General features: G+C 34.1%; 1 protein-coding gene across 7 annotated transcripts in view; it reads left to right on the top strand.

Annotated features, from left to right (window-relative positions):
* Window positions 1-8,867: 8,867 nt before the first annotated feature.
* The window catches only part of LOC115952900 (valine--tRNA ligase, chloroplastic/mitochondrial 2), a 68,740-nt gene continuing 53,150 nt past the window's right edge, over window positions 8,868-24,457 (top strand). Inside the window, exons 1-7 of one of the 7 annotated variants that reach the window (XM_031070238.1) lie at window positions 8,868-9,130; window positions 9,593-9,677; window positions 10,885-11,011; window positions 12,387-12,470; window positions 16,100-16,194; window positions 22,766-22,857; window positions 23,160-23,213. In XM_031070238.1, the coding sequence (XP_030926098.1) occupies window positions 8,956-9,130; window positions 9,593-9,677; window positions 10,885-11,011; window positions 12,387-12,470; window positions 16,100-16,194; window positions 22,766-22,857; window positions 23,160-23,213 (712 nt within the window). In that variant the 5' untranslated portion in view covers window positions 8,868-8,955. Of the gene's footprint in view, window positions 9,131-9,592; window positions 9,678-10,884; window positions 11,012-12,384; window positions 12,471-16,099; window positions 16,195-22,749; window positions 22,858-23,159; window positions 23,214-24,457 lie in introns of those variants that run through there. The other 6 variants (XM_031070239.1, XM_031070237.1, XM_031070242.1 and 3 more) reach the window with 6 other exon arrangements.

The following is a 24,457-nucleotide window of genomic DNA, read 5'->3' as shown; positions in this document are numbered from 1 at the left end:
GGAGGATGGAAAAAAAAAAAAAAAAAGAGGAGAGAAAATGAGGATGGAAAACTTTTTGGAGGGTGTTTGGTTAGGAGGAGGAGAGGAAAAAAATGTGATAAGGCTCGGGTGTTTTTCTCCCTGAGCCCACCAAAATGTTTTTGCCCCAAAATGGGAAGAAAACTGAGGAAGAGAGTGCGATTTGTTAAATGGACAAAAATGCCCCAGTTGCTTTCCTAGGCAACGTCGCCCTTTTTCTTTTTCTTTTTTTCTCTTGCTTTTCTAGACACTTTGCCTCTTTTTTTTTTTCTTTTGATTTCCTGGGGCGTGGGCAATGTTGGCTTTTACTTTTTGTTTTTTTTGTTTTTTTTGGGCAAACGTTGGCTCTTTTTCCTGGGACACATTTTTTCTTGGATAAAATACTATTTTGGTCTTTAAACTTTACTAAAAGTTTGTTTTTCATCCTTAAACTTTAAAAAAATTCTTTTTTCATTCCTAAACTTTGTAAAAAGTTTTTTTGAATAGTATAGAGACAAAAATAAGGATGGAAAAAAAAAAACTTTTTCAATTGTTTACAGATGAAAAACAAACTTTTAGTAAAGTTTAAGGACATAAATAAAACATTTTCAATAGATTAGGAATGAAATATGAACTTTTCAATAGTTAAGAGATGAAAAATGAACTTCTTAAAGTTTAGGGATAAAAACAAACTTTTGATAAAATTTAGGGACCAAAATAGTATTTTACCCTTTTTTCTTTTGATTTCCTAGGGCGTGGGGTGACAGTGATTTAAAAATATATAAAATAAAAAAACTAGATGTGAACTTTTTTTCTTAACATGATTTTTTTTAATAATAAATTTGGGTGATTGATTTTTTTTTCTTCTTGTTTGTCACTTTTTGGTTTTAATTGGACATCATTTTTTAACAAGGGTATATGAGTAAATTTATATAAACCCATTTTTTCCATCCTTCCACTTTTTCACTCCCAACCAAATAAAAATGAGGGAAATTAAAATCTTTTCTATCCTCCCACTTTTCCACCATTCCAACCAAATAGACCCTTATTGTGTCATAAATAATTTTTTGTTGAAGCTCCAAATAATACATGGTGGATTGACTTCGGTTCTACAATTCATATTATCAACTCCATATAGGGTTTTATAAATCTAAGGAAGTGAAAAGGAAAATGAATAATGCATCTATTCGGGTAATCAGATGTGTTCTCAAGTTGAAGGAGTGGAGACTTTTCGTTTGATTTAAAAAACTAGATTTGTATTAGAATTTAAGAAATTTTTTATGTACCTTCATTTTCTAGAAACTTAATTTCTATTTCAAAACTTATTGTAGTTGGATATGGCTTTTTGTTTTTAAACTCAACTTTAAGTATTTTAAAAACAAAATTCATATTGGTGGTGGAACATTAGTTGATGGTTTATTTAAAATTGTTTTAGCCCCCACTTTTGAGTATAATTATTTGAATATGCTAAAATGATTAAAATACCCTCAAAATTGCTAAAATAACCAAAATACCTCAAAACCATTTGAATGACCAAAATATCCCGAAACTTTTAAACTAGCCTAAAACACCCTAAACCTTCAAATAACCAAAAATTTAGGGTTATCTTTGGTTAACTTAGAGGTTTTAGGGACATTTTGGTCATTTTAGAGGTTTGATGATTTGTTTTGGCCATTTTAGAGGTAAAGGAGCATTTTGGCAATTTTATAGATTTTTGGATATTTTGGTCATTTTAGAGATTTCAAGGGAATTTGGGTCATTTTAGAGGTTTGGGTATATTTTGGTAATTTTAGAGGTTTCAGGGTATTTTTGATTATTTTAAGGGTTCTAGGGTATTATTTAACATTTTTAGGATTCGGGGGTTTTTTGGTCATTTTGAGATTTTGGAGGTATTTTGCTCATATTAGAGATTTTGGAGTTATTTGGATAATTTTTGAGGGTTTTTTTTTTTTTTGGCTCATTTCGAGGATTTAAGGGCATTTTGATAGTTATAGCAATCCCGGGGGGTATTTTATCATTTTAGAGGTCTCGTTTTGGTCATTTTCAAGGTTTAGATATTGTTTTTTGCTCATTCTAGTGGTTTTAGGAGTATTTTGGTCATTTTAAAAGTTTCAGGAGTATTTTGGTCGTTTTACAAGTTTTAGTGTATTTTTGGTCATTTTAAGAGGCTTCAGGGTTATTTCAGTCATTGTTAGAGATTTTCAGGATTATTTTGGTCATTTTAGTGATTTTCAAGGTATTTGGGTCATTCTAGTGATTTCGTGGTTATTTTTGGTCACTTTAAAGGTTTTTAGAACTATTTTGGTCATTTTGAGGTTTTCAGGGGGTATTTTGGTCATTTTTATTGGATTTAGGGTATTTGTTTTTGTAATTTTAGAGGTTTCATAACTATTTTTATCATATTTTAGATTTCAAGTGTTTTTAAAGGTTTTAGGGTGTTGAGGACTCTTTTTTCATGCCACATGACATTATTTTGTTAACAATCTGTGCCACATCAACATTATCATGAATTTTGGGTAAATCTCCTTTAAACCTCAAAAGGGCCATATTTTATTCAACTATATTGATTGGGCTCACATGGCCCATAATATCTTCACTTTAAGAGGCGGATTTATGATCCACATTTTCTCTTCATCAATTGGGCTTATAACCCACGACATCATTAACGAATGCCTATATTTACACAAAACAACATCAAAGTCTATGACATGTTATCTCATCAAATCCCATGGTAAGCCATCTCATCTTTAGCTCATGATCCATGCTTATGAGTCTTTTCGGGAAAACTTTGGGAGTTGTTGTTTAGAGGACTAAGAAGTATGTTCAGTAAACTCCAGTGGTTTAAAGTTGGTAAAAGAAACGTGTTACTTGACATGTTTTCTCCAACTCCTTGAACTTTGATGGGTCAATGTGTAGTGGGTAACATCTGTAAGCTTCTCTTACCGCATAACACTTAAAATGATAAAAGACTCCATTGCTTTTTGACTAAAACTTAATACTCATCATATAATAAATACTCAAAAACTCTAACCATTTAAATGCTGACCAAATAACTATTCATTCAATCTCCAACTGTTCCTATACGAATTCGGAAACCTAATCATATTATTTCACATAAATTACATTTTCAGCTAAAATCCAACTCAAACACGTGGCTAAATCTGATTGGTTATCTTTAATCTTCAAATATAAAGTATTCATGATATCTTTAATATCCAGCTGTCATTTGTCATAATCTCAAACCTAATCCAGCATTAAATGCAAGATTAGCCTAAATATTCCCATGCCAGTTGCTTGATTAGAGTATTAAATGTTCTTCTTGCTCACCAAGATCAAGTCATAAGACAATGAGACGTTGACTAAATCTAGAAATCTTCATTAAATATCAATCAATCATTTTATTACTTACTAAAAATGTCTTGTAATAGAATAATGGACCAAAATGTAAATACCCAAAAGAAGAAACATTTCCAGTAGAACACTAACAGTGTACTCAACTTTTGACACCTGGCTGAAAATGACATCATCAACCATTTAATGCATAATCCCATAAGCTAGTTGCTATACCTAAAACAACAAGATACCCTTTAAAGAGATATTACCATTTTCAGTCAAATCCATGAAATAAATATTGAATATTCTCTCTAGCTAACTCCAGCAGCTGGACATCATTCAGTTGACTTCATCTACTTTAGCTCCAAGCAACAATTGCCTTATGATAGTTGTGACAGCTTTTTCAGACACTCTGACAGCTGTTTCAGAACAGATGTGACAGCTGGCCTAGCAGCCTTGACATTACAGAATTTCCTTATTTGGCTAAAAACCAAAACCAACCAAAGAAACTATATTTTTCTTGCTAAAATCCTTTACTTTTTTGTTGGTCTTTCCTCCAGTTGATCTGATTTAGTTTCAAACTTGGCTCTATATAAAGAAGATTAAGCCACACACAATTCCACACATTAACACACCTCAACTCTTCTATATACTACTACCCATCTCTCCCTCATTCCCATATTCTGAAATTCATCTATCTTGTTGCCTATATCTCCAAATACCCAAACACATCTCCCTCTTCACTTCTCTTACAAAATCTCCTCTTAGAATGTAACATAAGCCATCACCATTCCTCATATTATCCACTACAACCTCTTCAGCAGCTATAATCTTATATTTTTACTACCTATAACCTTCATATCTCTCATTCTTCTATGTATCTTACAAATTACATATCTAGCAAAATACCTATAGATCTCTCTCATACATCTTACAAATTACATATCTCATAAAATACCCATACATATTTTCATACATTTTACAAATTACATCTCTCATAAATTATCCATACATATTTCTCATATATATATATATATACACACACACATTACAAACTCATCTCTCACCAAGTACGCATACTTATTATCTATAAATATTACAAATACTATAATCCACAAAACATTTATATATTTTACCATCTTCTTACTTCTCAAAACATATCAAACATTCATATTAATAGCCCTTTTCATGGAAGGCATAAGCTTCTAATACTAAAGCCCTTCTCCTAGAAAACACAAAGACCTCACACTAAAAGCCCTTCTTATGAAAGGCAATATCACACATATTTTACTAAGATTAAAAGAGTATTATCACGAGGAAGTTCATTTAAGTGCGTGATAAGAGGGATAAACTTAACTAGCCTTTACACATGGTTGGGCATATTCTCTCCCTCAGGTTACACCCATTTTTTTCTCTTTAATCATGAAGTCATCATGGTGGGACTCATCATGGCATATTAGCTCTCCACCGTTGGAGTCATATTGTTAGAATGTTATCAGCTCACTGATGTTATACAGCTAGAGCTACAAACAATATAAAGATAAGTGACTATGTTTTCATATTTCTAAATATACATAACTGAGTATATAATTACTTCACCTTTAAATACAAATTACTTTAATATTACATTACTATCTAATAAAAAAGATTTCACTAGGGTTTCACTAATAAACATATGTACTTATAAATTGATCTGTCATTGCTAGAAATATATAATTTGAATGTAAACCTCAGCTAGACATACATTATTTGAACATATACCACAGCTAGACATACTTGGCATACATTTTCTGGACATATTCCATTGCTAGACATACATTTTTTAAACATAAACCACAACTGGATATGAACTATTTTGGACCCATCCCAATGTTGGATATACATCATTATGATCTTTAATTCACCATTTAATCAAAATATTTCACTAAATACATTTTACTTTATTCAACTATTACCATTAATCAAAGTTATTATACAAAACATATATTATTTACTTTATTTTATCCATTATCATGATTTTTAGACTTTGGATGTTACCCATTTTGTAGGCCTAAAAATACACCGGTAGTCATTGGACTATGTAGCCCAATGTCGAGTTCTGGGCTTAACTCCCCAAATAAATCCAGGTCTAGCAAGGTCACCCTTCCAATAGACAAGATAGACAACATGTGGCTGCATAGCAAAAAAGGGCCCCCAAACATAGGGTAATTTGGTCATTTAGGTATTCCAATAGTATTTTGTGGTTTAAAGGTAATTTTGGAATTGTTTTAGGTGCTAAGGCTATTTTTTAATCAATTTGTTATTATAATAATTTTTCTTTTGAGAAATAATTACAACATGCTGCGAACCCCGCAGCTCGAACCCTTTCCCCCCTAGACCCCCAAGCACTTTGTACATGGAGAGGTGTCAATTCAGCTACAAGGCCTTTGGCGTTATTATAATAATTTTAATTGTTTCTAAGAATGTTTATGAATCAAGTATATGAATGTTACATTCTTGAATTATGATTGGAAATTTGGAATGTAATTAGTGAATCAAACACCTTAATTTTATATATATTGTTGTAATGTGAGTACATGAATTTAAGGTTGCAAGAATATAATATCAAGCCAACCAAATGCCATCTAAGAGCATTCACACCCGCTCTTGCATATTGCATACGTTGAGATATTTTACCATCAAAGCGCAAAAGACATGCATTATTTGCACTACTAATTGCAAACAAATTTGCAATAGTGCTATAGTACTGTCTTACATATAAGACGGTATTGTAGCAACTTGTAAAACTTAAACTTTATATTTTATTAATTTCTCTCTCTCCCTGAATCACTTTTCTCTCTCAATCTCTTAATCACTTTTGGGTTATATATTTTATTAGATAGATATATTATTTTAATATATTATATAGGAAAATAAAAGTTGAAATTTTAGATATGTTGTAAAATGGTATAGTATAAATTATAAAATAACTTTTAAGATAGTAAAATGGAATTTTTTTTGTAAAATCGGATGCAAAAGTAAGTTAAAATAGATAAAATAAAATTTTCTTTTTTGTGTGGCAAATGTTTTATTTTTAAATAAAATTTTTGGGTAGGCAATAGAAGAAGTACAATGCATGTGTAATAAAAATGTATAGGCAAGCATATCAAGGGGCCGTTTGGTAACGTTGTTCTAGTAACGTTGTTTGTATTTTTTAGAAATACGTGTGGGTGAAAAAGTGTATAAAAATATATGTAATATATATATATATATATATATATATATAACCGAAGCCTTTGAAACTCCCATAATTTTCCATGTCAGCACAATATTTAAATAAAATTATCATTTTATTTAAATTATATATAAAACCGAAGCTCTTGAAGCTCTCACAATTTTCCACGTCAGCACAATATTTAAATAAAATTATCATTTTATTTAAATTAAATTAAATTTTCCACCTCATCACTATTTTCTTTTTCCAATGCAAATTAGACTTCTAGCCAAATACAAGGACACTCTCCCACCACCTCTACTCTCTCCTATTTAAGAATTGCTTGCGTAGAAAACCTAAGCCCCAAAAACTATTCGTGGAGAAGATGATGTTTGAGGACACTCTCCCACCACCTCTACTCTCTCCTATTTAAGAATTGCTTGCGTAGAAAACCTAAGCCCCAAAAACTATTCGTGGAGAAGATGATGTTTGAGGACCCTCACCACGAAGTGAATATTGAAACTGACATCTTTTTATAAAGATTTGTCAATATCTTATATTTGCCGTTTTCTGTTAAGTTATTGTTTAGCTACATTGTATTGTCAACGGAAAATATACTAAGCTATGGAGGGGTAGTTCCTCCTCTTACTGAAATCCATCTTTTGCTGGACTCTTTGAGTTTTGACATATCAAACATTAATTTCAAGATTCTTATTAATACAAATAAGTTGAAGGTGCTTTCGTGGTATGGTTTTGTTTTCAGCTAATAAACTAATTTTATTAGCTGAAAACACAATGGCTCAAAAGCTCTTTGCAGTGGAAGGTTCAAAAGCTCTTTGTGGGATCATGTTATAAATCATTGTTATCTCTATTACTTGTGAATCTTATTATAGGCTACATTAGCATAAGATTGTCTCTTCCTTTATAGGATGCCTTAGAACATTTATTTAATTATTTTCAGTTAAATTCCTTAATATTTTTTGGTATTTTAGAAGTTTTAACATATGAATTTTTGAGATATTATTTTGCAATATTGAAATTATTTGACAGATTTCCATGACTATAGTGATAAATTATTTCAATTAAAGGTAACACTATAGTAACATTTTTTTATGTTGTTTCTATAATTTGTAGGTTTTGACTATTTTGATTCTTTATTTTTTTGTCATTTTGGAAGTTTTAGTATCGATATTTTTGGGTTTATTATGTGATGGTATAGTTTCATAATCAAGTTAGGATTTTATAAAATTATTTTAGCTTACTACACAAATAGGTAAATAAGCCCCTATGCATATGCATAGCATGAATTTTCGACTAATATAATTTAAAAACTGAAAATATGCGTTTACTATTATACCAAAAACTCCTTTATCAAACGACCCAAATCTCTCGAGTCTTTTGGCTGAATATTGCTAAATTTGAAGTTAATTTGTGTTATAGGTACTGTTTCAACTTATTTAGGAATCTGAGGAAAGAGAGTGAATTTCGACAATACCATTGCCGAAATTCAACAAAAGTAGGAGAGAGAAATTTTTGATTTTCGGCAACACCATCACCGAAATAGGAGGGAAAATTTTTTATTTTTTTTCCCTCCTATTTCGGCAATGCCATTGCCACATTTCACTTTTTTTTTTTTTAAGAAATGATATGTGCACACAATTTTTACAATATTTTTACAACATTTTTACAACAAATCACAGGTAATTAGTTATTATTAGTTAAAATTTGAATTTAACACTGAGATTACTTTTTTAATCCAACAAATATAACCTGCCACTTAAAATTTGTTGTAAAAATATTGTAAAAATTGTGTGCACATATCATTTCTTAAATATTAAAAAAAAAAAAAGTGAAATGTGGCAATGGCATTGCCAAATAGAAATGATATGTGATTTTAAGTGGCAGGTTATATTTGTTGGATTAAAAAAGTAATCTCAGTGTTAAATTCAAATTTTAACTAATAATAACTAATTACCTGTGATTTGTTGTAAAAATGTTGTAAAAATATTGTAAAAATTGTGTGCACATATCATTTCTTAAAAAAAAAAAAAGTGAAATGTGGCAATGGCATTGCCGAAATAGGAGGGAAAAAAAATAAAAAATTTTCCCTCCTATTTCGGTGATGGTGTTGCCGAAAATCAAAAATTTCTCTCTCCTACTTTTGTTGAATTTCGGCAATGGTATTGCCGAAATTCACTCTCTTTCCTCAGATTCCTAAATAAGTTGAAACAGTTAACACAAATAAGCCAAAAGCTTCTCAAATCTCTCCCTTTTTTTTTTTTTTTTTTTTGTTTTGTTTTGTTTTGTTTTTTTTTTTTTTTGTGGGGTAGAAAGCATATCCATTCTCTGCCACTTGAAAAAACGATAAACCCACTCACTCTCACTCTCACTCTTCTTCACTTCACTGATTTTCTTTCAATTCCGTAGAGAAGATGCTTCAAACGGCATTGTCCACTGCTCCAACAACTCTCTTATTCGCTCCATGCGGTAACAAACTAAGTCCCATTCTCTTCCCTAAACGACGTCGCTCCCTCACGCTCCTCCCTCGCTGGCATTTCAATCGTACCAGACCTAGACCTAAACCTAAACCTAAACCTTTTTCAGCGGGTACTTTTCTTTGTTTGCTCTCCGATAAAGTGTTGAAAATGCTATACATGGAAATAAATTAAAAATGATTTTTGTTGTTGAATTCAGTGCGATAATAGTTCAATTGTAAGTAAATTTCGTCAATAGCGTTGGTTTGTTTAATTTCCTTTCGCATGTTTATTATGTATACCACCCGCTGTTTGGTTGCAAGGAAAGTGGAGGAAACCGCAAATTTGAAATATCAGAAATGCAAGAATTTCAGTCTTCTTTATTTTATTTTTTGTTACAATTTCTTGGCAACCAAATGGTGTTGAATTCTATCAGGAAATTTGTTCAAATATTGTTTGGTTGCTGAGAAAATTGCACACAAGTGATGGAAAGTGAAATTTGAAGTCTTACACTGTTGCTAAGAGTAAGACTTGGTTTTTGAAAGTTTTGTATTAAACTTGGAGCCTTATTCATCACTTGTTTTTTACATTCCAGTTGCTGCAACAGAGAATGGTGTGTTTACTTCTCCAGAGATGGCAAAGTCATTTGATTTCACTTCGGAGGAGCGAATATACAATTGGTATTTTATTTTGTGATAGAGCTCCTGCTAATATATGCGCTTGAATTGATTTTTATTTCATTTTATTCTGTAAGCTATTAACTTCCCAGTGAATAAGTGATCCATTTTGCTTATTCTCTTTATTTCTACTCTGATATATATATTTTAAATTATTATATTTCTTTCTTCACTTTGGTTGATGAATAGATATTTTTCTTTATGTTAAGTTAAAATCTTACTACAATGGTCAGTATGACATATTTCATAATGACTACACCTTTGTTTTAATATTATTATTATTATTATTATTAGTTATGCTACTGCTGGAAACCAATCATATTCTATATTACCATAGTTTCATTTGGTTTCATGTTTGGTAATACTGTGTGTGGAGCCTAATATATTCCATAATGGTGATATAATTTTCATAAGCCCGTTATACATGGATGTATGCATTCACAAAACACAACCTATTTTGCTCCTGGAGGAAACTCAAAACTGATCTAGAAGCCTGTGAATCTAACATGGCAGTAACACTCCATAACAGTAGTATACATAAGATGGATACTATAGCTATTAATCTAGTGCTGTCTAATAGCTTTACAGTTGATGGGTATATAGCATTTGTGTATTTTTCTCTCTCACCCCTTATAAATGCATGGGTGCTTCTTTTTATGGGAAAGGCCTCCTGTTTATTGCATATGCTTTCATATATATATATATATATATACATATCCTTTCATATATATATATATATATATATTCTCTTTCTGCCTATTTTTTATGTTTAAAATTTTAAATAATTTATTATCTACTTAATAAAGAATGCAATACCTTTATTCTGTATAGAATGTGGTTTTTATAAAACCTTGACTTGGTCTCAAAATGAGGTATAACTTTTAAAAGCATCACTTTTTTCAAGATACAACTGTTCTCTTTCACAATAACCAAAATAAGCTCATCCAAGCACACACTAAGAGTTTCAAGAGGCCAACTCATGTATATATTGGACCTAATTGTACTAACTTAAATCTAGTTTTCACCCTTCCTTAACCTCTGTGTGTGTGTGTGTGAATTGATTGCAGTCTTGGGGTTTTCAACTTTCCTTTTTTCTCATTGTCTCATGTCTTGGTGTTGGTTATCATACTGCTGCTTGCATAATTTCTCAAGCATGGTGTTGATTGTATTTTCAGCTTTGTAATCTGGTGTTAGTAATTTTTGGAATTAGGTGGGAGTCTCAAGGGTATTTTAGGCCAAACTTCGACAGAGGAAGTGTTCCATTTGTGATATCAATGCCGCCTCCTAATGTTACTGGTTCACTGCACATGGGGCATGCAATGTTTGTGACTCTTGAGGTTGTGAAGTTGCTTTTAAATTCTTGTTCTGTTTATTATGATTTTTGGCTTGAAATCCTGAAAATGCTGATTGTATACCCAAGCTATACTTATACTGCTTTTGGAGTTGTTAATTTTGTATTTTAAATGGAATTTTTTTGTTTACTCTTGTATACTGCCTATATACTAGTGTGGTGTTCCTTTGTGCTTTTCTAATAAAATTTATAACATAAAAAAAGAAGAAGTGATTATTCAACACCTGATCTCCTGCATTGTCATGGGGATTACTACACTTAAAATGCTCTAGGACTTTGTTTGCATGTACCACTATATCCTGCTTACCATTATATGCTCCACGAAAACCTTGAATTATTATCCTTAAAGCTTAAACTAGCTCTAGCTATTATACTTTCATGAATATGTGGATGCCGTAAATTTCACTTTTCTCTCATTCATTGAAATCTCCTGCTTTGCTATGTTTTATCTTTTCGCTTATTGTTGTTTTCTTTAAAAATGCATGGTGGATTTTTACTTTCTTCTATCAGTTGCTATAAATCAACATTCCCTTAGTGTGTTAGATGTAGTGATCAATCTGTTCATGTCAATATCACACATAATCAATCCTCTGTTGTTATTATTTGAAAGTTTTCTTGCAAGGGTTCAGGATCAACTGAGTTTATAGTTCATGGTCATTACTTTGTGGACTAAGACAAGTAATGATGAAATTTTTTTCTTTTCTCCTTGTGTGTGTCTATACATATTGAGGCATTTTGTGCCTCTCCCTCTTTTTAATTTGTGCCTTTGGTAATTTATTTGTGCCTTTGGTAAGGCTTAGTTTTTTTTGTTTTTTGTTTTTTGTTTTGATAAGTGATTAAGATTTATTAATATAAAAAAAGAGACACCCAAGTATATAGGGAGTATAAATGGGTGTACAGATTAAATACAAAATTACATGCATCAAGTAAATCCAAAATTGAAGAAAAGGGTTGGTTTCTCCACACTGAGAACCAGTCCAATAAGGTTTAAAAAAATAATAACTTGAGATTAGGCCTAGAATGCTCACTGTCTTCAAAGAACCTACTATTTCTTTCCTTCCAAATACACCACCTCAAACAATGAGGAACAACGATTCATATATATCCATTACGATGGTGACCAAATTGACCTTGCCAACAAGCAAGAAGCTCAACAATAGACTTTGGCATGGTACATCTGCACCTAGAAAGAAGTTAAAAAGTTGTACATATGAAATAGGCTGGCTTATATATAAAAGAAGTTTAATCATTTTTGGTTGTAATGTATATGCATCATGTTATTGATTAACAAAAGGATTATCTGTTCTTAGTTCTTTCCTCTTGATGTCAATTTAATTAGTTTTTATGTTTTGCTCTACTAGGATATTATGGTTAGATACCATCGAATGAAGGGAAGACCAACACTTTGGCTTCCTGGGACTGATCATGCTGGTATTGCAACTCAGGTTTGTGTATGAATTATGGGCTTTTGTATCTGTATCCATGTTCTAATTGGGTTTGATATTCATGGCAAAACACCATTTTGCTCTCTACATTTTGGGGTCATAGTCAATTTGGTTTGTATAATTTGTTAGTAGTTAATTTGGTTCTTGTTATTTTTAACTTGTAGTCAATTTGGTTCTTACCGTTAATTGACTTACCAAAAATGTTTATGTGGCACACTTGAGGCTTATGTGGCCAATAAAATAATATTTTAAAATTTTTAATTCACTTTAAAACAGGCCAGATAAGTATTTGACGGATTAGAAAGTCCATGTCAAAAAAAGAAAAATTAACCAAAAAAAACAATAATACACATACCAGTTTTTTTTTTTTTTTTGATAGGTAAGAAAAAATATTATTGAAGATGTAAAGGCATGACAAATATACAAGGTTCATGATAGTGAACAAAGAGAAAAAAGAAGTAAAAACAAACAAACAAACTGACACTAAACTATTCTAAGAGACAAGAAAATCCGTAAGTGTAAAACAATCTGAGAGACCCCAACACCGAGACCAATCAAAAAGGGTCTGATGGCATAAATCTAACAACTAAGCCAGAAATTTCCTAGTATCCTCAAAAGAACGCTGATTCCGTTCAGTCCAAATAGTCCACACTAAACAACGCGGAACCAAATTCCAAATGTCAGAATTATGTTTCCCAAGCTAATGATACCAACAACAAAAAAAAAGTTTGCAACTGAACCTAGCATGACCCAATCAATCCCAAACAACCGAAGCATATACTAGTCATCAAACGCAGAAACACCATTTCGAATCCCTCAAGCTGAAACAAAGCAAATTCTTGAAATGGTCATATCATCAAATCATTGACTTGGGTTTTATGTTGTAAAATGCAAAAATCATGTCATGTGCAAGATTGGAACCTTAGGCCTTGTTTGGGTACTGACTATCTATTACTCATCACTCAAATATCATTACTCATCACCCTATAACACATCTCTTAAAACTTAAAAATACCCAAAACACACCCCAACGTTGTTTGGCACCTAAACCCGGTTCAGTTTCCAATCCAAAAACTCACCTTTTTGTGGGACCCACTCATTGACCATTGTGCAGCGCACACAAAACGGCTACCTGCGAATTCCTTCACTTTTGTTTGCATTGTCCTTACTACTCCCCTTTTATTTTCATTATTTCCTTGGGTTATGTCATGGTTTTTTTTTTTAACCCCATTTTTTTGTTTTGTATCATGGATGATGTAATTATCTATGTTCACTCAAATATAAAAAAAAAAAAAATTTCCTGTTCAGTTGTAAAACCCATCCCCACATAACTATGTATGAGATTTGTTTAAACTTGTGGGATCTGGCCAAACTTTCACAACCCACAACTGACAAAAATGAAAAAAGAAAAGAAGAAACCTAGCACCCAAACTGATGGAGCCAGGAAGAAAGATTGTGGATCTAATCTGTGGAGGCCGAAATCGGTGAGTTTGTTGCAGCTTCATCCTTGGTCTTCGCCATCACAGGTGGCGGGGAGCACATCAGCTGGTAGGGAGCATGTAAGATGGAGATCTCCTTTAGCTATGGTATGAATCTCCTTCAGATGGATGTTGTAGACTGGAGCTTTTGCTCTGGGTTTCGGGAGCTTCTTCAGAAGAGAGTGAAGTGTGAACAAAAGGAAAATGGTTAGTTGTGAGGAAAAGTGAGTTTTGACTGTTGGGGGGAGTAAAGGCTGAGACGAATGAGACAAGCCTCTAACCTTGGGGCCCAACTTGTGAGGAAAATTACAATTGTGCCATCTTAACTCAGTTTTGATAACTTGAAAACAACTTTTTTTTTTTTTTTTTGAATTCACTAACCCATAACTCAAAAATGAAAAATATGAGTGATGTAAACAAAACATGAAAATGCAGCTAAACAACTATTAGGTATGTGGGACCCATATATTTTGAGTTAAAGGTGATGAAAACAGAGATATGAATTATAGAAAACTCTAAATCCAAACAACCCCTTAATTATTTAATAGGATTGTAAGTGTTTTAAGAATTGGGATTACTCAACAAAGAATTAACATTGCTTTGCACTTGTGGTTAGAAATTTGTTCATGGGTAGAAATCGATTGAAGCTATGAGATACCAAATCAAATACAGCATCAAAATTAAAACCTTGTACACTTTGGAGGGAGAGAAATAGTCAGTGCTTTGAAGATAAGGAGAGATCCATATCTGACTTGAAACTATTTTTCTTTAGAACTGTAATGGATTGGTTGGCTGCATTGCGGAACCAATCATTTTTATCTTTTCTTGATTTCTTAGATTCTTGTAATTTTTGTTCTTGATTGTTTCAACCCTTGTACACTTCCTGCGTACTAGGGTGTTCCCCCTTTTTTTTGACATCAATAAACTTATTACTTATCAAAAATTAAAACCTTGTATCTTCCCCATTTGCTTTTTTCTTACCACCCATACATAAATTTTATCATAAAACTAAAATCCATCACATCCCAAAGCAAACCTATCAACCCAAATCCATCGCAATCCAGATCCATTCATGGTGCTATTGAGTTGCTCGTGGGTACGATTTGATTGTGGTGGTGCTCATGCTTTGTCGCTACCCAGATCGCAAACCCATGCAACAAACCCCATCACTCCTAATCGTAACCTTCAGAGCAAAATTGAAGCAATCCCAACCCACCTCCATTGCTTAAAGAGAGAGCACAAATGAGAGAAACCAAAAATAGGAGAAAAGGAGAAAGAAATGAATTGAGAAATTTTGTGGTGTGGGTTTTTGAAGGGTAGAAAAGATCAGATATGTGTTGCTTTGTATGTTTGGTTTTTGGGGATTTGGGTTGGAAAGTGATATTTGATTTACAGACCTATCTCATTGAGGAAGAGCCAACCAAAATAAGCAAATTGAGAGATGGCCATGGAGTGGTGTTCAGCAGGTCACGAAAGTTCAAGAAATTTTTTTGTCTCTAGGAAGCATTGTTTGTTACCAAGAAAGTTGGAAAAAAAAAAAAACCCTTCAATTCCTTACATTCATCCAAAAATTTTATTTAAATTTTTGTGACATGGATTTTTTTTATAAAATTGTTGATGTGGCTTTTTTTAGTAACAATTAAATATTTTTTTAATTATTTTATTAGCCACATGTGTGCTAACTGTACACACTGTTTGCCACGTAAGCATTTTTCCGTTATTAAGTTAATGGTAGGGACCAAATTGACTACAAGTTGAAAATAACAAGGATTAAATTGTCTGCTACCAAAATGTAGGGACCAAATTGACTGTGAACCCAAAATGTAGGGACCAAAATAGTACTTCCGTCTATATATTCATTTGTTCCCCCAATCTTGTACAAAATATTTTATTCTTCCAAATTTGTTTATAACTTATGATGATTTATAGACTTGATAAACTTTTTTGGTTACATATTCATGATTAGGATAAGATTTTATTTTATTTTATCTTTTAAATGCCAATTCGCATTCTTTGACTAGCCTCTATTTGCACTTACTGTGGATTATATTAATCATTTTTTTTTTTTAATAATTTCTCTTCTTTATCAGAAAATTTCTTTCTGAAGCTATTATATTGGTATTTTCTGATTTTTACTTCATTTCCTCCCAGTTGGTTGTGGAAAGAATGCTTGCATCTGAAGGAATCAAAAGGGCTGACTTGAGTAGAGATGAGTTCACAAAACATGTTTGGGAGTGGAAAGAGAAGTACTAATTCTCTTATAACCTCTGTTGTTAGTTTCTCTGCTGTCTATGTTATTCAATTATGTGTGGCAAGGCTTTCGTGCTTGCATTGATGTACTACTAGTATGCCCAGTTAAGCCAAACATTTTGAGCGCATTCTCACTATGATTAATATCTTCTTTCAAGGAAGAAAATGGAGAGCTTTAAGGGGAGAAAGGGGTGGGGGGGGAGGGGGGGAAGAAGAGCCACCTTAATAGCCCTGCATTCAAAAGTATAATTGTTAATTTTAATTAATATTTTGACATAGCTCTATGTGTGTGTGCGCTTCTCATGGGACCCTTTTCTATATTTATTTTTATTAAGAATTTACAATTCTTAGGAACTCATAGTTTACAGATTTTGATTAGTTAAATTTTGTTCACAACTAGATATGTGTCTTTGTCTAGATAAAAAAGAGAATTACATGTTCTGATGAAATAAGATGTGTTCTTCCCTTCACCTATATATATATATATATATATATATATTTTGTTGTGATAAATAACGGAATTTTATTAATGAAAAATCCAGGTACATCGGGTGTGTACATGGATAACAGTACATCAAACTCCTAAATTACAATGATCAAGCATTTCTAAAAAATTAGAACAAGGAAAAAGATTAAAGGACGAACGCCACTCCAGCAAAAGGAGAGATTTAAGTTCTGAAATAATCCGTTCCTTCCCCTTGAAACATCTTGAGTTCTGTTCTAGCCAAATACACCATAAGACAATGTGGTACAGCCCTCCATAAATCAATGCTCTGATGTCCACCTAAGGAACCTTGCCTACTTGAAAGTAAATCAGTAACACTTTGCAGCATAGCCCATAGAAGACCAAATAGAGTCCACACCATAGACCATAACTCTTAAGCAATAGGATAATAAAGAAGAAGATGATTCATCGATTCCCCACTCTTTTCATCATAAGTTCTCAATAGTCAGAATCTTACCTAATGCAGCAGCCCATGAGAAGAAAGCAATCCTAGGAGGGATCTTTGAACGCCACACAGGTTTTCAAAGGAAAAGAGAGTTAGGAGTAGAGGAAAGGGAGAAATAGTACTCACTCACTTTAAAACTCTTATTCCTTGCCGGTTCCCAACTAAGTTTGTCTTGACCTTCATCGTTAAGAAGCATAGAATTGATAAGATCCAGAAAAGTGTAAAAATGTTCCAATTCCCAATCTTGGGCATCCCTATAAATTGAAGATCCCAGTGAAGCCTCTGGTTAGGAAAGTGCATAACATCCTCAATAGAAGACCCTTATTACAACTAATGCTATATAGTTTTGGAAATGCCTTTTGGGGAGTACAACCCGCACACCACACATGATGCCAAAATTTAATTCTATTACCAACACCAACGTCGAACTGAATGGATTTCAGAAAGGCTGGCCAGCCTTGTCTTATGGTACTCCAAAGACTAACATCGTGAGGATTAGAGACTCCTTTTGTACCCCAACCAGCCCGATCATTCCCATAGTTAGTCTCAATGATCCGCTTGTAGAGGTGGGTTGTCTCTGTTCCATATCTCCACGACCATTTCCACAACAAAGCTTGATTGAAAATTCTCAAATTTCTAATGCCCAAACTGCTGAACTGCAAGGTTGTACAAACTTGGGCCCACTTAACTAGACGAAATTTAGGGGACTCATCTATCGCACTCCATAAAAAATTCCTTCGAGGCCTCTCAATATGGATAGCAATATCCATAGGAATAGGGAAGAGTGATAGGAAATAAGGTGGCAAACTTGAGAGAGTGCTTTTAATTAATAATCTTACCTCCCTTTAATAAATATAATCACTTCCAACTCTAATCTTCACTTCATTTTTTCTAGAATAGAGTTCCAAATTGCCCTATCTTTGAATTTAGCACCCAAAGGATGTCCCAAGTATGTCATTAGACACCTCTATAATTGGAACTAACTCTGACTTAGCCAAGTTAATGTGCAGCCTCGACACCGCTTCAGATGAGGATAAAATCTCCCGAAAATTATCAATCTAACTAGTAGAAGCATCACAAAAAATTAAAGTGTCATTCGCAAAGAGAATATGGGACACCATCAAGGGAGTATTAGTCTTGGTACCAACAGTGAAACCAGAGATGCGTCTAGCCAGAACTGCACCATCCAACATGCGGCTTAAAGCCTCCATAACAATAGCAAATAAGAGCGGGGAGAGAGGATCACCCTGGTGTAGCTCCCTAGAGCTCCTAAAGAAATCCTTAGAGGTTCCATTTATCATAATTGAAAATCTCACCTTGGATATACAAAACATAATCGACTTTCTCCATTTCTCAGAGAACCACAGCGCTGCAACATATACATAAAAAAGTCCCAACTTACATGATCAAAAGCTTTCTCCACATCTAACTTACATAAAGCACCTTGTACCCTGCCTTGAGCCTACTATCCAAACGCTCATTAGCAATTAAAACAGAATCTAGGATTTTCCTTTTATGGAGATTTATCGCCTTTACAACCTTGGATGACACCATATACCTCATCTTCCTCAAAAGGTCTATCTAACCAAACAGCCTCTTCCTTAGAAATCGAAGAGAATTCCACTTCATCTAGCACAAGCATTTGACCCTCATTCTCAGAGTATAATTGTTTGTAGAAATGAGAGATGCATGCTGATATGGAATTTGGATCCCATGACAACTCACCATCCACCAGAAGATTGTTTATGGTATTAAACCTTCTGTGGGAGTTTGCTGTTCTATGAAAGAACTTAGTGTTTTTGTCCCCCTCTTGGATCCAGAGGGCCCTAGATTTTAGTCTCCAATCTCAACCATAAGAATTACCTTTTTAAGCTCAATGAGAAGTAGTTATTTTTCCAAATTCTCATCATTGGTTAGAGGACAGCTATCTTCCATCAAATCTAGTTCTTCAAGATCCTTCCATAACTTGTTCATCTTATCCTCCACATTGCCAAATTCTTCCTCATTCCATTTTTTCACATCTAGCTTCAAAACTTTCAATTTTGTAGCAATCCAAAAGCTAGGGGAATCTTGAAAATGATAGGACTCCCACTAGGTTCTCACTTTCTCCACAAAACCCTTAGCCTTCAACCAAATATTCTTAAAGTGAAAAGGGTGGTTGCCCTCGTGAAAATTTTCCCCTTCTAAAAGAACTGGAAAGTGGTTTGAGAGTAGCCTATGCAGTCTTTTTTGACGATTGTTAGAAAAGTGCTCTTCCAAATTTGAAGATAGAAGAAACTTCTCAAGCCTAGATTGTGAAGCCACCTCTCTAGAATTAGACCAAGTGAAAGTACCCCCTTCCAAGAATGTGTATAGAAATGAAATCTGAAAATTCATGCATGGCAAATGAGAAGGAATCTACACCAAGGCCCCTCTGAAGGAAATCGCACTACATTAAATTCACTGCCAATGCACCAAGGCACATTCCACCAACTATGAATACCAGCCAACTTTTCCCAAAGCAATCGTCGGTCACGATCAGAATTTGGTCCATAAACACTAGTGAAAGCCCATACAAATTGATCTACCACATTCTTAAATTTGCATGAAACAGAAAATCTTCCCACTGCTTCGCCAATGTTTTCCACCATCCTTCTATCCCACATCACCAAAACACCCCCCTAAAGCACCAATAGAGCCCAAATATAGGCAATTTAAATGTTAACAACCCCACAAGCTCTTTATCTCCCTCCTTGTTATCAATTCCATTTTTGTTTCCTAAATACAAATATTGTCAACACCCCAACTCCTAATCATATTCCGAATTTGAAGTCTTTGTCACGATTGTTTAGCCCCCTAACATTCCAATAGATAATTTTCAGATTCATTGATGCACCACTAAATCCTGTTACCCACTTGAACTTCTTGACAAAGCATATATCTTCTCAAGATTCCAAGAATTTAGTAGGCTTTTCAATCCTTGATAACCTCTAGAACATGTCTTAGCCTCTTTCTTCTGAGAGCATTCTCCCAGCATTTTAGTTTTCTTCCTAGCCTTCAAAGCTAAAAAAATCCCAGTAATTTCCACTTCAAAGCTTTCCAAGGAGATTCCCACAAATTTTCTAAAAGCTTTAATTCGTTTTTCAACCCTTGGTGATAATTGCGTGGAAGCACCCACCACCTCTACAAGTGGAACATCTGGGTTGGCCATGGCCAAAGGTCACACAACCAGAGGTTCTTTAATCTTTTCACATTTTACAAGACCCCCATTAGAGTCTCACGGTTCACAATTCGACCATGATACTACATAATCATTGTCCAGAGCACCATCACATTCATCTACCTAACTAACAATATGCCCTTCTTCCTTGAAAATGTTGTTACCCTGTCCCTTAGCTCCCTCAAGATTAGAAAAATCCGACATGCTCCCAGGTGAGTGGTAGTGATTGAGGGATAGCTATTTGCCTCTCATCACGAAGCTCCAAAACCCATTTTTCAGAATTACCCCAAGTGTGCTCCAGATCCTTAATGAAATTCCTAATTGAGGAGCGAGGCTTAACGTGACTATCTTTAGAGGTAACTAGCATCGAAGCCATAGGCAAATCGGTCAACACAAATCCCATCTCTAAAGAATCAGGCTGGGAACTCATGTGATTCGAGACCATAGCACTAGTCAGTGCTTAAGTACTCGACTAAGAAGGGAGAGTGATGTCATTGTTGGTCAACGGTGGAAGGAAGATTGGTGGCCCACTCAGACCCAATCTCCAGAGAATTGAACCGTGGCCTCATGAGATTTGAGGTTGTAGAATCAGTCACTGGATAAGAGCTCAAATGAAATGGAGGAGTGCTCCCGTCATTGGTGGTCAATTGTGGAGGAGTGGGGATGGTCATTGTTGGTGGGGAGATATCGATTTCAGTCATTGGTGGAGAAGTGGTGCCATTAATGATGGTGGATGTTGGAGGTGTAGCGGTGCTATTACTGGTTGTGGTCCTCGGTGGATGAGAAGTGCCAGGCAGGCTGTTGAGAGATGGGTTGGGCTTTGGGCTTAGGTTTGGGGATCCAGATTTGGTCATTCCCATTTTGGCCCTTGAAGAAATAAGTTTTTGTAATATGATCATCAACTTTTACTTATCAAAAAAAGAAAAGAAATAAGGTTTCGTGTTGGCCTCATCCCATTGTTATTTTGATTGGAGCCCACATCTTTAATATTAGAAGAAACAACAGCCCACTGCCCCTCATTTCCATGCTTCACACGTAAAAGATGTCTAGAGTCAGCAACTCTCTTTTGGCAATGACATTAATATTAGACAAGATATCCGCCCCAAACTGTGCCACATCCTTCCCAGAATAATTCTTGCCTTGATCACAGTGGGAATTGAAGATTTCAAATTTTGAGAGACCGTAACTTTCTCCTTTCCATTATTTCTTGCACTACCATGATTTTGATGTTTTTCAGCCACCACCACTGCAGCCTTCGGTGCACTCTGTATTCTATGTAATGGTTCCTGACTGGTAAGAGAAGCTGGTTTTAAGGTTTTCCTCAGATTGAGGCCTAAGCCTTGCCAGCCACTACCCATCCTTTCCTCAAGTACCACTATGTTGCCCTACTGTCGACGATGAAGAAGTTCAGAACCCATTAAAAACGTGCCATGGGCATTGGACCCCAATTGAAGGATGAAAACTATATCACCCTTTCTAATCATTCTTGCATAATGACTAGGTGATTGCTTAGAAATCTATTCCTCCAGGTGGAACAGAAATCTGTTTGCGCTCTCTTTCCCCATAAAAACAGAACGCAGCAAGGTCTGACCTCTCTCAAAGATCTGTAATAAGAAAAGAGAACCCCCTTCCTCAATGGGAAACTCCAACGTTTTGGATTCTATGAAGAAAAACATGGAAACACTCATTGTGAGTAGAAACAAAGCAGCAGCAAACAAACAGAAAAGAGGAAAAACTATGAAGTAAGCACAAAATCTATGTCTAATTCAAGGTAGCCCGGCTTCATGCAGACAAACTAGTCTAACAAAGTTCAGTAAGCTCTCAGGAATTACATATTTGTTGAGAAGATGAATAACTCCTCAAACAGAAACCCTTTCCTTCACCAATATTTACCTAAGGATGGCAGAAATTTTTTGATTCAATCCTGATGTTAAGTGAATCACCAAACTATTTTAATTTTTAAGATTCTCTATAGTGTGTTGCCAATATATTTATACATTTGGCATTTTAATACTGCAGGAGTGGTATTGCTAGCAAAATTGAAACCAATTTCTTTAAATAATGTAAATTTTATTTTTTCTTGTTGTTTTTCTTCTGTGTTAAAAAAAGTAAATATGATGAGGCCGTGGTGGCATTTGGGGTGGGGGGGGGGGGGATCAGCTATTAAATTGATCCCAAGGGGTAGGGATAGTGAAGAATGGCAAAGGTTCAATAATTCTATACCAATGGAAATTTAGTTTTTGGGACTTGGGCTTCCAAATTATTTAGCCTTTCATGGGAGTATGTACATTTTGAGTACACTATGTTTGCTGGCTTGATTACGTGTTACCATTTAGTTTGTGATCATTTGAGTTGTGATTCAATTTTTCTTCTACTATTGTTTTTAATTTTAAATTCATTAGATTTATTATATGTCAGGTATGGTGGAACCATCACAAATCAGATTAGGAGACTTGGTGCTTCCTGTGATTGGACTAGAGAACACTTCACCCTTGATGAACAGCTAAGTCGTAAGGCAGTTTTCTATTGAGTAGAACTCTAGCCAATATAGAAAGTGTCTAAGAGAGTTTATGATGATGTTATTGATATGTTGTTATGGAAGATATTTTATATGTAAGTTATTAAGTGATATTGCATGGTGGTTGATTTTTTCTCAGTGATGCATAATTTTTCATATTTGTCTAGTGTACATTAGATGCCTCTGAATGTGTCTTTCATTAATGATTGCATTTATTGCTCAGAGATGCAAACTAGCCTAAATATTCTTTGCAGTGTTATATGTACTGAGACGCAGACTTTTTACCTTTTGTAGGAGCTGTAATTGAGGCCTTTGTCAGGCTTCACGAGAAAGGCTTAATCTATCAAGGTATTACACTTGTAGCCCTAGATTGCCATGAACTTCCCTTGGGGGTGTGGGAGGTTTTTAGTAAGCTAATGGCATTGTGAAATCTGAAAAAAATTAATGGTTTTGGATATTAGTCATCATAAATCATGCTGTATATTTAGTTAGCTAGTATCATGATAATTGACTTTTTTTTGTATAAGAGAGAAGTTGGTCCAAAATGTTGTGCAGGAATGCCAACTAGGGCCCTGAACCTTTGTTTCGGTAGAATCACTAATACCCTCTCCATATTTGAGTGTCCATGATTTTTTTTTTCTTCGATTACCTCCTCTATGCTCCTTGAATGAAGTAGTCAACTCACTCCATCCATTTGCCATTACAATTAATATGCCACATTGTCACAAGTTGTAAAGTTTCCTTTTTGCACTGTTATATTAAATAATGTAATAAAAGAATAGAATGCATGGAAAAAAGAGAAGGAAAACTAAGGGTCTATTTGGTTAGGGGGATAAAAAATGGCGGGGATGGAAAAATGGGAGAATAGAAAATGGTAGGATGGAAAAGTGGAGTGATAGAAAATATGTTAGTTTTCTTTCATATGTGTTTGGCTGGGGGTGGAAAAGTGGAGTGGAAAACTCTTTTGTTTGGTTGAAAAGAAAAATGAAGATATAAAATGGTGTTTGTATGTTAGGAACCTAGTGGTTCCTAATGGGGATGGATGAGAATTGTAGGGGAATGTATGAGAATTATAGGGAAATTAACTTAATTCAATATAATCACCCTCCATATAGATATATTAAGAGAGAGAGGAAATGCATTAAGCAATCAATTGGCTTATTCTTCAATGAATGGAAATGTGATTACAAATAGGTATCTATAGAAACATAAAACTATTCTATTGGCCCACATTACCTTATCCTAATGGTTCTATTATTCCCCATGTACATTAATAATTCCAACATGTGTTAAACATGCTTGGAATTGTAGCTAACCAACTAACTAACTAAATGCAACATTACACCAAATATTATCTATATATCTATAGGGTTCCTAACATTTCCCTCCCCCTCAAAACACCTTGTGGCCACCAGGTGTTGTTCTGGTGTTGTTCTGGTTGGCATCTTCATCAAAGGGGATCTTTCAATGAACCAATACTTTAGTGACATTTTGATCACCATAATCATGCACTTCTCTTTGACAAGTGGTCCCATGCACATGAAGGTTACTTCTTCGTAGATCTTCAAACTTCGCCTAAATTCTTGAGTCTT

This window comes from Quercus lobata, chromosome 7, assembly GCF_001633185.2.
Source record: "Quercus lobata isolate SW786 chromosome 7, ValleyOak3.0 Primary Assembly, whole genome shotgun sequence".
Classification (NCBI taxonomy): Eukaryota; Viridiplantae; Streptophyta; class Magnoliopsida; order Fagales; family Fagaceae; genus Quercus; species Quercus lobata.
The sequence above is the reverse complement of the archived record's forward strand: the minus strand, read 5'-3'. Positions and strand labels throughout refer to the sequence as shown.